This window comes from Diceros bicornis, chromosome 18 (assembly GCF_020826845.1).
Source record: "Diceros bicornis minor isolate mBicDic1 chromosome 18, mDicBic1.mat.cur, whole genome shotgun sequence".
Taxonomy (NCBI): domain Eukaryota; kingdom Metazoa; phylum Chordata; class Mammalia; order Perissodactyla; family Rhinocerotidae; genus Diceros; species Diceros bicornis.
Window position 1 is genome coordinate 21,012,130 of NC_080757.1, and position 15,319 is coordinate 21,027,448.

Consider the following 15,319-nt stretch of genomic DNA (forward strand, 5'->3'; position numbering starts at 1 on the left):
ATTCACTCTTTGGTGTATAGTTCTGAGTTTTGACAAATGCATATAGACAGGTAACCACCACTACAATCAAGATAAAGAAACCTAAAAATTCCCTCATGCCCCTGTTGTAGTCAACCTTCATCCTCCCCACTCCTCATGTATTTTAAAAAGGTATCTGATTTATGTCAGCAAGTGAGTAATACACGTGAATTACCTGTATTCAAAAATCCTATTGTATATGACTTTTATTTTGTTGATACTTAAGTTACAGTTGTTATTCTTAGTTTTTCCCTCATATTTATGCTTTCTAACTTTGCTTGGACTCTTAGACTTCCACCTTTCTTAGTCAATTTTTGTCCTCTCCTGATAACCTAGCATACTTTTCTTAGTACTGTTCTAGAAATGCTCTTTGAACCCCTACCCTGTAGTTTTGTAGCATACGGTTTCATGGCTTACCTGACTAAGAAGATAGAGACATCCTCACATTTTCTGTTGAAATCTCACTCACCTCTTAGTTCTCTAAGAAGACGAGGTGTCCCAGGCAAAGTTACAAGGCTAACCTCTTTATAATATGTCCTCATTTCCAATCATTACTTACTCCTTAATGCTCTCTTGCTTCAATGTCTTTACATAACTCTTCCCCTCTGATTTTAAGAATGCCTAGATTGTCACCATCATTTTTAAAAAAAACGAAAACATACCCTTTATTATCCTTAATGCCCTTTAACTACTATTTTCTTTCATTCTTTACACTAGTAAATTTCTTGAGTAAAGGATCAATACTACTTCCTTTTCCCCAAATCTGTTCTCTATAGCCCTCTGTAATCTGGTGTCTGTATCACACGACAGAAGCTGTGTTTTGGAAAGTTATGAATGGCTCCTGATCAACAAATAGGTTGCTCTCTTTTGTAGTTTTAAGGTATTACAAACGCCTGTTGATGTTTCTCTTGATTCTTTCCCATCTTAATAGTTTTTCCATTGTTAGATATTTTTCAAAACAAAAGAATCACTATAGTTTATTATTCCTTTTTCTTTTCCATTGCTTCTAAAACTAAAAGTGAAAATGACATGTTGAAACAGTAAATTACAAATCTATAGAAGATTGTAATTATGTATTTCACCCCTAATTGAAGTAGAAAGTGATAGTTCTGCATCATTTGTTAGGAGGTCGAATTTCCATAGCTTTAAAATATTCAAACATGGATTTTTACATGGATTCAGCTACCCATATCAAAATTTCCTTTTTGAGGGGTGGGAAGGGAAACCCATGCTCATGTTATAGGTAGAACACTAAAGCACAGTAGATTATCTTGCCTCTCATTTCGTGGTTTGTTTTTTCTGCCTACTCCTTTGGTGTTTTTGTTTTTATTTTTGTATGTTGTGGGTTTTTGTTTTTTTTATGTGTATAGACACACTGTTTTGGATATCATACTTAGTAGGGAAAGCATGGAGTCATGGGCTTGGATAGAGTTAAGAATAAGAAATCAAATATTTATAAATTAGCTGAAGTAGCTTTGATTTCAATGTTATGTTTTAAAGTCTAGGCTATTTTTATTATAGAGCATTAAAGTGATAAAATATTTTGTTTTCTTTAGCTTGTCAGCACATCTGCAGCTTACATTTACTGGTTTCTTCCACAAAAATGGTATGTACTTCAAAGTAAATAAATTAGCATTCTAACAACAAAACACCTTTGTGAACGTAAAAATCTTATTTTTTTTGTGTGTAAATTTATAAAATTATACTTAATGGAAAAGATATTAATTCTGATCATTTAATTTCTCTTTAGTTGACCTCAACAATTTCAGTTATTGCTTTCTGTGGTCAATAATGGGATGTAGAGGATGTAACTTGCAACTCTTTTAAACTTTATAAGTAGTGGTTCCTAAATTTTAGTGTGTGTAGAAGCATTTTGATAGTTTGTTTAAAATACATATACTTGGATCCTACAAAGACTCAGATCTACTAGGGTTTTGCTGGAGCTTAGGAGCCAACATTTTAATAAAGCCCCAAGATAATTCAGAAGTAGGTTGTCGGAGGAACAAATTTTAAGAAACTCTGCATTAAAAGCTTTTAAAATTTGTAGGTGGGGGGCCAGCCCCGTGGCATAGTGGTTAAGTTCAGCTTCACGGTTTAGATCCTGGGCACGGACCTACACTGCTCGTCAGCCATGCTGTGGCTGCAACCCACATAAAAAATAAAGGAAGATTGGCACAGATACTAGCTCAGGGCGAATCTTCCTCAAGCAAAAAGAAGATTGGCAATGGTTGTTAGCTCAGGGCAAATCTTCCCCAGCAAAAAAAAAAAAAAAATTGTAGGTAGACCTTATACATAAGTTCTTGTTCATAGCCTGGTTTCCTTGCTGCTTTCCTGCTATCTATTTAAGTTCTAAGTTTGAACTTGTTAAATTAATCAATGCTGTGTGTGATCATTCTTAAAGGTGAATGTCAGCTTCATCTGGCTCATATCTAAATAGATGAAATTCTAGCTCTTATCTCTAAACAATACTTCCTAGGGCTCTAACTATTGCTATTAAAAACAAAAGCTGTATAGGGGCCGGCCCAGTGATGTAGTGGTTAAGTTTGTGCGCTACACTTTGGTGGCCCAGGGTTCACAGGTTCGGATCCCGGGTGCAGACCTACACACCACTTATCAAGCCAAGCTGTGGCAGGCGTCCCACATATAAAGTAGAGGAAGATGGGCACAGATGTTAGCTCAAGGCCAATCTTCCTCGGCAAAAAGAGGAAGATTGGCAACAGATGTTAGCTCAGGGCCAATCTTCCTCAGCAAAAAGAGGAGGATTGGCAGCGGATGTTAGCTCGGGGCTAATCTTCCTCACAAAAAAAGAAAAAAAAAAAGCTGTGTAATATTGTCTTGCCCAACTCAGACCCATCATCTTTCCAGAGATCATAAGTAGAAAATAGTGGGAAAATCTTTTCATAAAATTAAATTTCTTAGATTTTGCCATTTTTTATTTCCAATGTTTTTTGAACTTTAAATTATAAAGACTAATGATGAAAATTTTAATTAATTGCCTTAGAATCTGGAATAGGTGAAGAGTCTCCTGAGTAGAACCCCTTCTGCGTAAACATTTTGAGTTGATATTATTGCATCATATTTTTAAAAAAACACAGCAGTAAAACAACTGAAACAACCACTACTAGCAGTGGGATATATCAATATGTTAGATATTATACAAAGAATATTATATAGTCTTAAATGTTACTTCATTAAAAGAGGTGAAAGCATGCTGGGTAAAGTTTCAGTTGGTTTCAAATGGATAAAATGCCTCTTGGCTTGTCTGTCTTAAATGTGTGTGTATCCTTTAATTATCATGTAATGTAGTAAAACCTTTATGAGAAACATGTCAAGTTGGTCATCCTTGGTGCTGTTTAGTAAGAAACAAAATTTAATAATAAACAAAATAGTTATTTTAGAATGGATTGATAACTAATCAGGTTTTTTTATGTAAGAAATTTGAAATCTGATCATATCTGTAATAGCAGTTAATGTAACTTCTAGTTTTGCCTTAGATCTGGTCTATTTTTTATATAGAAGTAACCTGAGTAGCATTTTTATGTTCTGTTTTCCTAAATCATTTATAATCATCTCATAAGAGTCCTTATTTCTAGTCATTCATCATACTTGGTTTTCTGTGGTACTTCTAAAGTACATGGACTCTAATACTTTAGAAGCTTATAATTTGAATTTTATAGGTTTGTTAGCCCTTTGTTCCCAGGGACTTATATAAAACATATATAAATTATCTGTCACTGAAATTAGTGACGGATATTAATATAATAAGATTTACTGATTAATATTAATATTATTTGGTTAGTTAATATTAATTGAATCAAATTAATTTTAATTGTATTAATTAGTTGAAATTAATTGGAAAGTAGTCCAATTAAACTTTTTTCCTGTCTACACGACAAAATACATAAAGTTCAAAAATTGCTCGAATTCACTTGAAGTTTTTATTTTTTCTTGATGTTAATGAAGTAAATGAGAACGTAAACTCTGTTGATACTTCTGTTTCCAGAAAATAATTTCCTATTATAACTTTGAAATTAGTGGAAGTTGGGAAGAAGCAGATATATTGCCTCTCTTGTCTATTGAAGGTATATTTGTAGTTTTTTATTTTTTTTAAATAGTATTTTTAAGAAACCAGGATAGAAAACCAATGTCAAGATCCCTAAAATCTGATTACTTTTTCTTTTGTTTTTAAATGAAGACTTTTGGTTAGCAATTACTACTTGAAACTGCTTAGAATGAATACACAAAGATTGTTAGGGTACTATTTTCATGGTGAGTATTGTTCGGAGAGTATTTTTGTTATTGCATTTTAGACGTTGGATTATTTTTTGCTATATTAAAAGTGTTTTTATCCTGGATACAACTTTCAGAGAGACTGATTCAAATTTATTTTATGCACACACCCTGCATAACAAGAATGTTTTTAAGTAGAAAAAAAAGTTCTCCAGAATCTCAGAACAAAAATTACTTTATATCTGTATGTTTATGAATTCATCTATTATAGTAGTTCTATGTGTTATTGAAACTTAATGATGAATGATTAAATATTTTAAGTTTTGAACTATTAATGCCTTTGGGATTAAAGACAAGTAACTTATAAAGAAGTACTCTGGAACCTTAATTTGCAAAAACCTTTGTTAGTTAATTGATATAGAGAATTTAGACTATTACTTAAAATTAAAATCTTTGTAAAATTAAACTTTGTAAACCAAGAGATTCCCCTAGATAGTAAAATATCTTGGTTTTTGTTATCCCATTTAGGCTTTAGAGAAATTCTGGAGAAAAGGCCAAAAAATAGCTATCTTTTTTGTGAAATGATAATATAATGTTTATATTATATAACTTTTTTAATGTTTAATATTTTTTGAAATCCATTTTTTATTCCTTTGGTCACAAGTCCTGGTCAAATTCAAGAACTTTTTAGTGTAACATCTCTGTGCATTCAAAATGAAACATATATGATAGTAACTAGTTCAATGTAAATGTATGTTAAGCTAAGTAATTTTTCTAGTAAGAGATTTTGTGAGAAGGAAAAAAATTAAAAATGTGTATTTTGTGGTTGTCTCTCTTGAACGATTTCATTTGTTTTTTCTGCCAAGAAGCTTTTAACTGTATTTATCAAAAATACTTTTGACTAGCAGTTTATTATATTATTTTTTTGTTTTAAGTGTGAAATCGTTATAGCAGAAGTAATCAGTAAAGTTTTTAGTATTAATTAAAATAATTGAGCCATCTTATTTGAATCAAAAGAAAATCACAGTATGTAGGAGTGTAATTATAATTTTCTTCTGAAGGGTTTATTTAAATAACTTTACATATAAAGGCTTTTAAGGAGTTCACTGCAAATTTGGAACTGATTTTGGGAAAAAAGAGTGGGTAAACTTCTAAGAAGGCTTCATTATAGGAAGTCTTTTTTGTTTGAAATTGCGAGACTTCTTAGGAAAATGAGTACTATATTTATGTTTTTTAAAAAATACATTTTAAAGTATTGATTTTCTGTTTAGATAAGCCATCACAAAACTCAGAAAATGAACAAAATTCTGTTACCCTGGAAGTCCTGCTTGTGAAAGTTTGCCACAAAAAAAGAAAGGTAACATATAAAATGATACTGGTAGATTAAGTGGAATATTTTTTTAATTGAATATGTTCATGCATATATATTGTGTTTTTAAACCTTGAAAGCTTTTAAATATGTTGATGGTGAATTATAAAACTGATAATCTGTTTTGCCAACCTCCTAGATCTTCCTGTTTTTCCTAGTCTGGCTATAGGTATCTGCAAAAAACTTTCTCCTACAGGAGTCAGACAATGAAGGGAAGAAGCTATCTTTTAGCATCTTAGGACATAAATTCAGTTGCTTCCCTACCACTTCAGTCTCCTAGCTTATTTTTTAGCTGTTTGTATCCATTGAAATTTTAATTATAAGTGCTAAGAGTGAGTTTTCCCCAAAAGGATTATCTCTTGTAACACTACTTTCAGGCAAAGAAGTTCTATTGCCAGCGTTATCAGCCATTAACTTATTAATACATTGCTTCAAATTTTTATTTATAAGATGAAATCATTTCACCATAGAAACAAGTGTTATGATGATTAAATTTACTGGGCAAGCTGCCAAAGCCAACAGATGTACTTTTAGTAGCTTCAAGTTGGTGGGTATTTTAAAGAGTAGGAATGACCTGTATAGAGATTCCTATTGCTGATGTTCTCCCAAAATTATAGTAAGGTGATACGGGGCTTGAAAACTGTGCTAGAGCATTATTGGTATGGAGTGCAATAAGGTGATAGGAGACAGCAGTGTAAGTATATATTAAAATTAATATATTAAAAACTTTAAAGGTAAGAAATATCACTCCCACTCAACCCCCATACACATGACAAGCAGTGATGTGAAAATTCTTCAAAATACATTACTATTTAGGGAAAAAAGTATGAATATAACTATAATATGATCCTTTTTGTTTTTAAAAAAATAATAGGTGTAAACATTTTCTTGGAAGGATATATACAGACAACTGCTAATATTAGTCATCTCTGGAGTGTAAGACCTGGGGGTTGGGGGAGACTTTCTCATTTTATACTGTTTTATTGAGTAGAATTTTTTTTTTAGACCTTAAGCATGTATTCTATTTATTTTAAAAAAGAAGCTACCATAAAATATGTACTATATTTTTTTGTTATAAAGGTCTTCTGCATCTTCCAGTTTCTCAACTATGCTCTTTCAGCATAACTCTAGTTATATACAGTCATGCACCACACAACGACATTTCAGTCAATGATGGACCACATATACGACAGTGTTCCCATAATATTAGTACCATATAACCTAGGTGTGTAGTAGGCTATGCCATCTAGATTTGTGTAAGTACACTCTATGATGTTTTTGCACTGTGACGAAATTGCATAACGACGCATTTCTCAGAATGTATCCTTGGTGTTCGGCAACCATGACTAACTACAGAACATGACTCATAAGATGATTAATATTGCTACTGTTAAACAACATATTTAAGTATATGAATTTACTATTTCATAATGTTAACAATGCAGTTATTATAATCATTTTTTTCATGTCTAATGATCCCATCAACTGTTTTGTTAAAATAGAAAATTTAAGGGAAAAGATTAATTTACATGAGTTTAACATTTTAAGCATGGTTTTAATTCCATATTTCTAATTTAAAACTTTCAGATGACCATCAGCTAAATATTGGATATATTTGATTACTTTATCACTCTTTTCATTATATTGGAGAAATCCTTGGTTGTGTTAATATTTGGAGTATTCTAAATTTTCTTTTTGCTTCATCACAATTTTCAGAACTATGGTTAGAATTTTGGCATGCCATTTGGTAATCATGGCCTATACCATGTTTCCTATAGCTGTGATTAGAAATTTTATTGTAATTCTTATAATTGCACATGCATAAATAAATATAATTTAATAATCTTTGCCTTTGCAGGATGTAAGTTGTCCAATAAGGCAAGTTCCTACAGGTAAAAAGCAGGTGCCTTTGAATCCTGACCTCAATCAAACAAAACCTGGAAATTTCCCGTCCCTTGCAGTTTCCAGTAATGAATTTGAACCTAGTAACAGCCATATGGTGAAGTCTTACTCATTGCTATTTAGAGTGACTCGTCCGGGAAGAAGAGAGTTTAATGGAATGATTAATGGAGAAACCAATGAAAATATTGGTAATTTTTATTTTAATAATTTTACTAGATTTTGTCTTGGAGATTAAGGTGGTCAATGAAAATGACTGAACCAGTGTATCTTCATAGTATTCATAAATGTGTACAAAGTATTTCTTTTTGAGTTATTTTAGTAATTTATTTAAAACTTTGCCTTTCCAAGGAAGAAAATAGTGCAAATATCTTATAATCTAATTAGATAATTAATTTTATAGTAGATTGCCTTGGCTCTTAGACTGTTCGCTATTGTGCTGTACTAGGTATTTATTTTGTAAAGTTCTCATTATTACGTGTGAAACATTTCATAAAGTAAAAAAATATATTGAACACTGGATGGATAAGACTGGTATTTCAAGCTAGTCTCTCAGCTGACAATAAATTCATTCCCCAACAGTTTATTGTAAAAGATTTAATACATACAGAACAATTGAAAGAATTTTATAGTGAACACCTGTCTACCCAGCACTTAGATTCTACAATTAACATTTTATTATACTTGCTTAACATATGTCTACCCTCTATCCTCCCAGCAGTTCTGATTCCACTTTTGAGGTAATCATTCAACCAACATATAGGTGATGGGGATACAAAGATGATCAAAACATTCAGTCCTATCCTCCAAAGGCTCACAACATAGAATACAGAGATAGACGTAGAATAAATAATTGCACCAAAATGATGAGTAGTATAATAGAGGTATATGTGAAGTTCAGTGGAGAAGCATTTTGGAAGAAATAATCTTTGAGTCTTGAAGTATCCTTTGCAGTTCTTGAAAAGTTACCATGAATGAGGAGGATTTTTCTCCTTGCCTAGCAAGGAAGATCATTTTGAACAGAAAATAACATTTGCAAAAATGTAGGGTTAATGTCAATGAATGTCAGAAAGTAAGGACATAGAGGAGGCCGGCCCGGTGGCGCAAGCGGTTAGGTGCACGCGCTCGCTGCGGTGGCCCGGGGTTTGCCAGTTCGGAGCCCGGGCGCGCACCAATGCACCGCATGTCAAGCCATGCTGTGGTGGCATCCCATATAAAGTAGAGCAAGGTGGGCATGGATGTTAGCCCAGGGCCAGTCTTCCTCAGCAAAAAAAAGAGGAGGATTTGCAGATGTTAGCTCAGGGCCGATCTTCCTCACACACACACACAAAAAAGTAAGGACATACACATATGGTAAAAACGTAAAATTGAACAGTGCAAGTCTGGATATTATATTACAATTTAAGTGTAATTTGTATCTCATTTGGTACAAATGTAGTATGTTATATTAAGTCACCATAGGTCATAAATACGACATTTTTGCTTAAATATTTGATTTATGAGAAATGTTTGTCAAATTCAGATGTCAATGAAGAACTTCCAGCTAGAAGAAAACGAAATCGTGAAGATGGGGAAAAGACATTTGTTGCACAAATGACAGTATTTGATAAAAACAGGTAATGTTGATGGACAAACAAGGCTCCCATAACGTTCTAGAAATGTTTTTATTCTGAGGGAGAGTATATAGCTGTGATATTATTTTTTTGCCTTTGTTTCTCTTTATTCTTAAGAATGAAAAAACGAATTTGTAATTTGTCTCATTTCTCTTTATCACATAGAAAGCAATAAACACAGATGAGGAACTATTTGAATGGCTCAGTTAAGATTGTTTATTTGGCAAGTATTTTCTGAGTGTCTACTCTGTCAGACACTGTTGTAGGCAGTGAGAAGGCAACAAAATTCCTGCCTTCGTATAGCTTAACTTCTAGTGGAGAAAACAGACACCACCTCTCAAAAATTGTATCAACTAATGTTACTTAATGGTGAGTGCTGTGAAGAAAAATAAAGAGAATGAATGGTTGTTTTATAGAGAAAGCCTCTGGGAGAAGGTAATATTTGAGCAGAGACCTGAATGAAGTGGGCCCTGTGCAAATCTTGGGATTATGTCTTTACTAAAGTTAAGGAAGAAAATTGTGTGTAACCATCATTGTGTGGCTCTATGTGCATTTGGCACAGGGTAGCAAAGAACACTTGGATTTATAATCATCTCTGTAGTTTTCATTTGGGAATGAAGCATCTTAGTGCCAGTAAAAGATCTAGGAAGCAAATGCAGCAGTCTTTTTTGACAGGATTGGAGGATGAAACCTATAACATGCCATGGTTTCTTGTCCCAGGCTGCTCACTGGTAGTTAACACAGTTCACTGTCAGTCAGGTATAGGAGAAAGTGCCAAGAAAAGCAACTAGTACCTTTCTCCTACTCTTTAAAAAGTACTAGATTGTTACTTTAATGTAATCACCTATTAGCTACCAGATAAAGAAAGACACAAGGCATTTAAAAGGAAAGCAAAGATGATTAGGAATAATACCGTACATTTTGGCTACCATAGTGTCTTAGAATATATCACTTAATGTTACTCAATATTACTGGCAGAAACCAATATAGTGTCATTTTAAAGTTAGAAATTTGAATGTGAATCAAAGATTTAAATGGAAAAACAACAGAAACAAATGTGCTAGGAGATAGTGGTTATGTCTGTGGGAGCAGCAATTAGGATGTGGTACACTGGGCTTCATCAGTGTTTTTACTGTAAATACTCTGTTTTAGGCAGCATGAGGGGGTACATTGTATTTTTTGCATTCTTTCTGCCTTACATATATATTAACATATTCCTTGTATGTATGAAATATTGCTTTTTATTTAATGAAAAAAAGTATCAAGAAGAAACCATGGGAGAATTTTCCCCCAACTTATTTGGAAAATTTCCAAACCTGTAAAAAAGTTGAAAGAACAATACAGGTAATTAATACCCACATACCCTTCACCTAGATTCAGCAGTTGTTAACATTTTACCACATTTGCTTTATTTGTGTGTATTTTTGTGATGAACCATTTGAAAGTTAGATTTTGACACACTACTTCATTCCTCACTCCTAAACACTTCAGCATGTGCCTTCTAAGAACAAGGACATTTCTCTCCATAACCACAATACACCTTTCATACTCAGGAAATTTAACATAATACAACATACACAATACTCTTTCCCCATTTGACCCCAATAATATCCTTTACAGGTGTTTTCCCGCACCCCCACAATTGAGGATTTTGATCTATACCTACTTGTCAGTTGCCATATCTATTCAGTCTCTTTCAATTTGGAATAGTTCTCCAGCCTTTCTTTTTTTTTTTGCCTTTTGCCTTTTATGGCACTTAAAAATTTTTTAAGTACAGGCCTGTAGTTTTGCAGAATCTCTCTTAATGTGGACTTTGGTGATTGTTTCCTTATGATTAGATTCAGGTTAAACATTTTGGATAGGAACACTAACTGGTGATGTGTTCTTTGTGTACATCACAGGCACAGGTAATATTAGGTTTGATCACTTGGTTGAGTTGTCGTGTTCGCCATATTTCTCCACTGTAACAGTGCATTTTCCCTTTAAGTAATTAATATGTAATCTCTGTGGTAATACATGAAACTGGGTAAATGTTCTTTTTCCCCCAACAGCCTTTTTTTTTTTTCCTTCCCCCCAACAGCCTTTTACCCAATAGTTTAGCATCCATTGGTGATTCTTGCTTAAATAAATTATTCCTATAGCAGTTGCCAAATGGTAACTTTCTATCATTTCTTCCACATTTATTGGCATTTTGCTGTAAAAAAGAGCATTCCTTCCCTCAACTTTTTTTTACCAGTATGAATTAATGAATTCCATTTTTATTCAATCTGCTTTAATCTGTTTATGTTGTTAATTCATTTTAATGCACAAATTCTCCCAAGTTTGGTCAGGAGGTGCCTCTCCAAGCAGGCTCTTCTGTCCTTGTGGCTTATTTTTATTTATTTATTTTTTTGTTTATTGTCTGGCATAGTAAAATATTTCAGGCTTACATTCTCCTTTTCCTACCTCTGCTCTGGAATTGCCTGTTTCTTCAAGGAGTCTTGGTTCCTTTAAGTAGAGGGAAAGTATTTGCAAACCAAGATCTGGGGAGTTAGATGTGTAAAAATTCTTTTTATGATCATAGAAAAGTTAAAATCTCCTTAAAGAATGACCAAAGTTCAAAAGCCATATAGAAAAAGTATGAAATATTGAGCAAAATAAAAAAATTCTTTCTGAAAACAAAACAGCCATCATAAGCCAAGTCAAAATAAAAGTGACAAGTTGGGGGAAAATTAATTTCAACTCATACTATATAGATAGATGTCTCATTCTTCTAATATAAAAAGGTCATACTAATTAAAAAGAAAAACACCACAGCCCAATAGAATGAGTAAGGGATATAATAAAAATGTTTATAAAATATATATATGGTTCTTAATCAATTAAAAGATAAGACATCTGAATATAAAAGTTCACTGGGAGGGTCCGGCCCGGTGGCGCAAGCGGTTGGGTGCGCGCGCTCCGCTGCGGCGGCCCGGGGTTCGCTGGTTCGGATCCCGGGCGCGCACCGAAGTACTGCTTGGTAAGCCGTGCTGTGGCGGCGTCCCATGTGAAGTGGAGGAAGATGGGCACCGATGTTAGCCCAGGGCCGTCTTCCTCAGCAAAAAAAAAAAAAGAGGAGGATTGGCGGATGTTAGCTCAGGGCTGATCTCCTCACAAAAAAAAAAAAAAAAAAAAAAAAAAAAAGTTCACTGGGATGTCATCTTTTTCACTTACCAGTTTAGCAGAGATCAAAAAACTTGATAAATAACTTTTGATGAGGCTGTGGGGAAAAAGGGCCTCCTCATCCATTACAGGTAGGAGAGTTAATTGGATTGTAGCTATCAAGTGTACAACCACAAAATAGAATATTATGTAGCCATGTACACGCATAAGGAAAGCTCCTTTTCAATTTAGAAGTATATGAATATACTACCTATTCAAATAAATAAAATTAGCTTTTTAAAGTATTAAGTTGAATATCTTTGCTGATGTACTATTGAAATAGAATAAATTCAAGTACCACAGCATAAAGATAAAAATTGTTAAGTTTCAAAGTCATTTGTTGTTGAGTTACACTTTGGAGACAGACTGCCTGGATTTGGTTGCTAGCTCTGGCTACTTATAGTGTTGTCTTAAGACAAGTTACTTAACCAGTCTGTGCCTCAGTTTCCTCTTCTGAAAAATGGAGTAAAGGCATCTACTTCATCGAGTTGTGGGGAAGATTAAATGAACCATGTAAAGTCTTTAAAATAGTGCCTGGCACATAGTAAGCACTCAATAAATGTTAGCTATTTTCACCTAACAGAATTTCTATAAGACTCATGAAGAGAAGCCAGATTCTTGCTATATACAATTAATTATTGAGCATGGTTGAAAAAGGATGTTCAGGGTAGTAATGTTACCGGTGTTTAAAGGTATGGAAAAAATAATATAAACTATATATACACACACACACATATATACACACACATTAAAACCATAATGTAAATATGGGTATAATTTAATTGATTCTTTGATTCAACCAGTATTTCTTTTATTCATTCATCCATGAAATGTTTATTGAGCACCTATATGTGCCAGGTGCCCCCAGGATCTTGTAGTTATCAGAGTCATCATTATAATCATCAATTTAGTTTACTGGTCAAGTATAAAAGTCAAGAATTCTAGTTCAAATATTTACAGTAGTTAAAAATAACAGGTGTAATTCTTAGTGGTTCCCTAAGGCAAGTATTGTAACACTGTTTGTATCCTATTTTTAAAAGTATAAAGCTTGCACACCTGCTTTATACTTAATGTTTAAAACTTACCAAGTTTGAGACCTTAGGCATATTATACTTTAAATGTTTAAAGTTATGTCTGAGTAGCTACAGTAATGAAATAATTCTCTAGTGATAATAGCTATTAGTGCAAATCATTAAAATCGCTTTATCAGGAATGGAGCGTAGGTATATTTTAAAATCTTGTTGGGTATATAAGCTAGTTTATAAATTTAATAAATGCTTTTTAGTATAAATCTAAAGATGTAGAATTTGTATACTTACAGTAATACACAGGTTACTTTAAAGTGTATGTGTTTGTCTAACAGGCGCTTACAGCTTTTAGATGGGGAATATGAAGTAGCCATGCAGGAAATGGAAGAATGTCCAATAAGCAAGAAAAGAGCAACATGGGAGACTATTCTTGATGGGAAGGTATGGACTACTTAGAAGGTTGAGCACGTTATAGTTATGAACTCCCATTTTTGGTTGATGTTTTCTTCCCCAAATGCAAATTCATGTTGGAAGTAAAGAGTCCTTTGTTTTTATACTTTGAAAAACACAAGTAAAAATTATCTAGTCAGAGTATTTAATGGAAGGCATCGTCCTTGGAGCCAGATTGCCAGGTTCAAATCTCCACTTCTAGCTATGTGGCATCTGGCAAGTGACTTAAGCTTTTGTGTCTCAGTTTTCTCATCCTTAAAATGAGGCATAGAATTGATGGATTAAATGAAATAATAATGAAATGTGCTTAGCACCGTGCCTGGCATAAAATAAGTGCTCAATAAATGTTAACTGCTATTTTAAATCCCATTCATGGTAACAGCAGGTAACACATGATGACTAGTAATAAATTTATCAAGAAATCTGTAGAACTTAGATGGAGCATACTTAAAATAACTCTTCTAAGAGACTTAAAAGAATAAATAGGCATACATACATTTCTTGGATAGGCAGACTCAACAGATTAACATTGACTTTATTTCTAAATATATTTGGTCAGTGTACCATCACAAGCAAAATCCCAAAAGAATTTTTTTAAGCTTTAAAATTAGTCTCAAGTTAACGTAGTACAATATGTAATAATACTAAGGAAAATTATGGAAGTTTTCTGAGAACCTTTACATACCAGATAGTAGAACATACTATAAAGTTAAAAGAACTTAAATTGTATGATATAAGCATAGGAATAGTCAAGCAGATCACTGAAGCCATAGTTCTGAAGTAGTTTCATGTACATTGGAATATATAGTCTATGATAAAATTGGTGTCAGATCTGTGTGGGAAAGATAGACTGTTCATTAATCGTGACAGAACTAGTCTGTAGCCATCTGGAAATGAACTTAGACCTAATAAATACCAGAAGGCTCATGAACATAAATGTAAAAATGAAGACTATATAAACGTCAGAAAAAAATGTAGGTGAATATTAATATAATCTTGTTATGAGAAAAGCCCTTCTAAGTATGATGCAAAAGCTAGAAAGCATAAAATAAAAATGACTGATTAAAGTGAATAATTTCTATACTGCAGAAATCTAAAATTAAAAACAAATGATGGACTGGAGAAAATATTTGTAACATACAAAAGGCCAATATTATGAATATGTAGCTTTAGAAATCAAAAAAAAAATAAGCAATCTAATTAGAAAAATGGATAAAAGGCAGTTCTTAAAGCAACAAATATAGATTGCCAACAAGCTTTTAAAAAGATATTAAACCTTATTAGTATTCAAAGACATGCAAACAAAATCAGAGATATTATTTTTGACTGCTAATTTGACAATAATTGAAAAGATTGACAGTTTCTAGTTGGAGATGTGAAGGACACATACTCTCAAATAATGCTTCAATGTAAGAATAAGTTGGTACAGGCTTACTAGAGGGCAGACTGGCAATGTGGATAAAATTTAAATTGTGTAGATAGTCATTTAACAGTTAATTCTAGTTCTACAGTTTTGTCACAAGGTAGCA

General features: G+C 32.9%; 1 protein-coding gene across 3 annotated transcripts in view; it reads left to right on the plus strand.

The window, feature by feature from the left end:
• The window catches only part of SUZ12 (SUZ12 polycomb repressive complex 2 subunit), a 40,560-nt gene that overhangs the window by 15,042 nt on the left and 10,199 nt on the right, over positions 1-15,319 (plus strand). For all 3 annotated transcript variants that reach the window (XM_058560321.1, XM_058560322.1, XM_058560323.1), the window contains 5 exons: positions 1,575-1,624; positions 5,520-5,605; positions 7,476-7,707; positions 9,039-9,132; positions 13,676-13,781. In XM_058560321.1, coding sequence (XP_058416304.1) covers positions 1,575-1,624; positions 5,520-5,605; positions 7,476-7,707; positions 9,039-9,132; positions 13,676-13,781 — 568 coding nt within the window. The remainder of the gene's footprint in view (positions 1-1,574; positions 1,625-5,519; positions 5,606-7,475; positions 7,708-9,038; positions 9,133-13,675; positions 13,782-15,319) is intronic.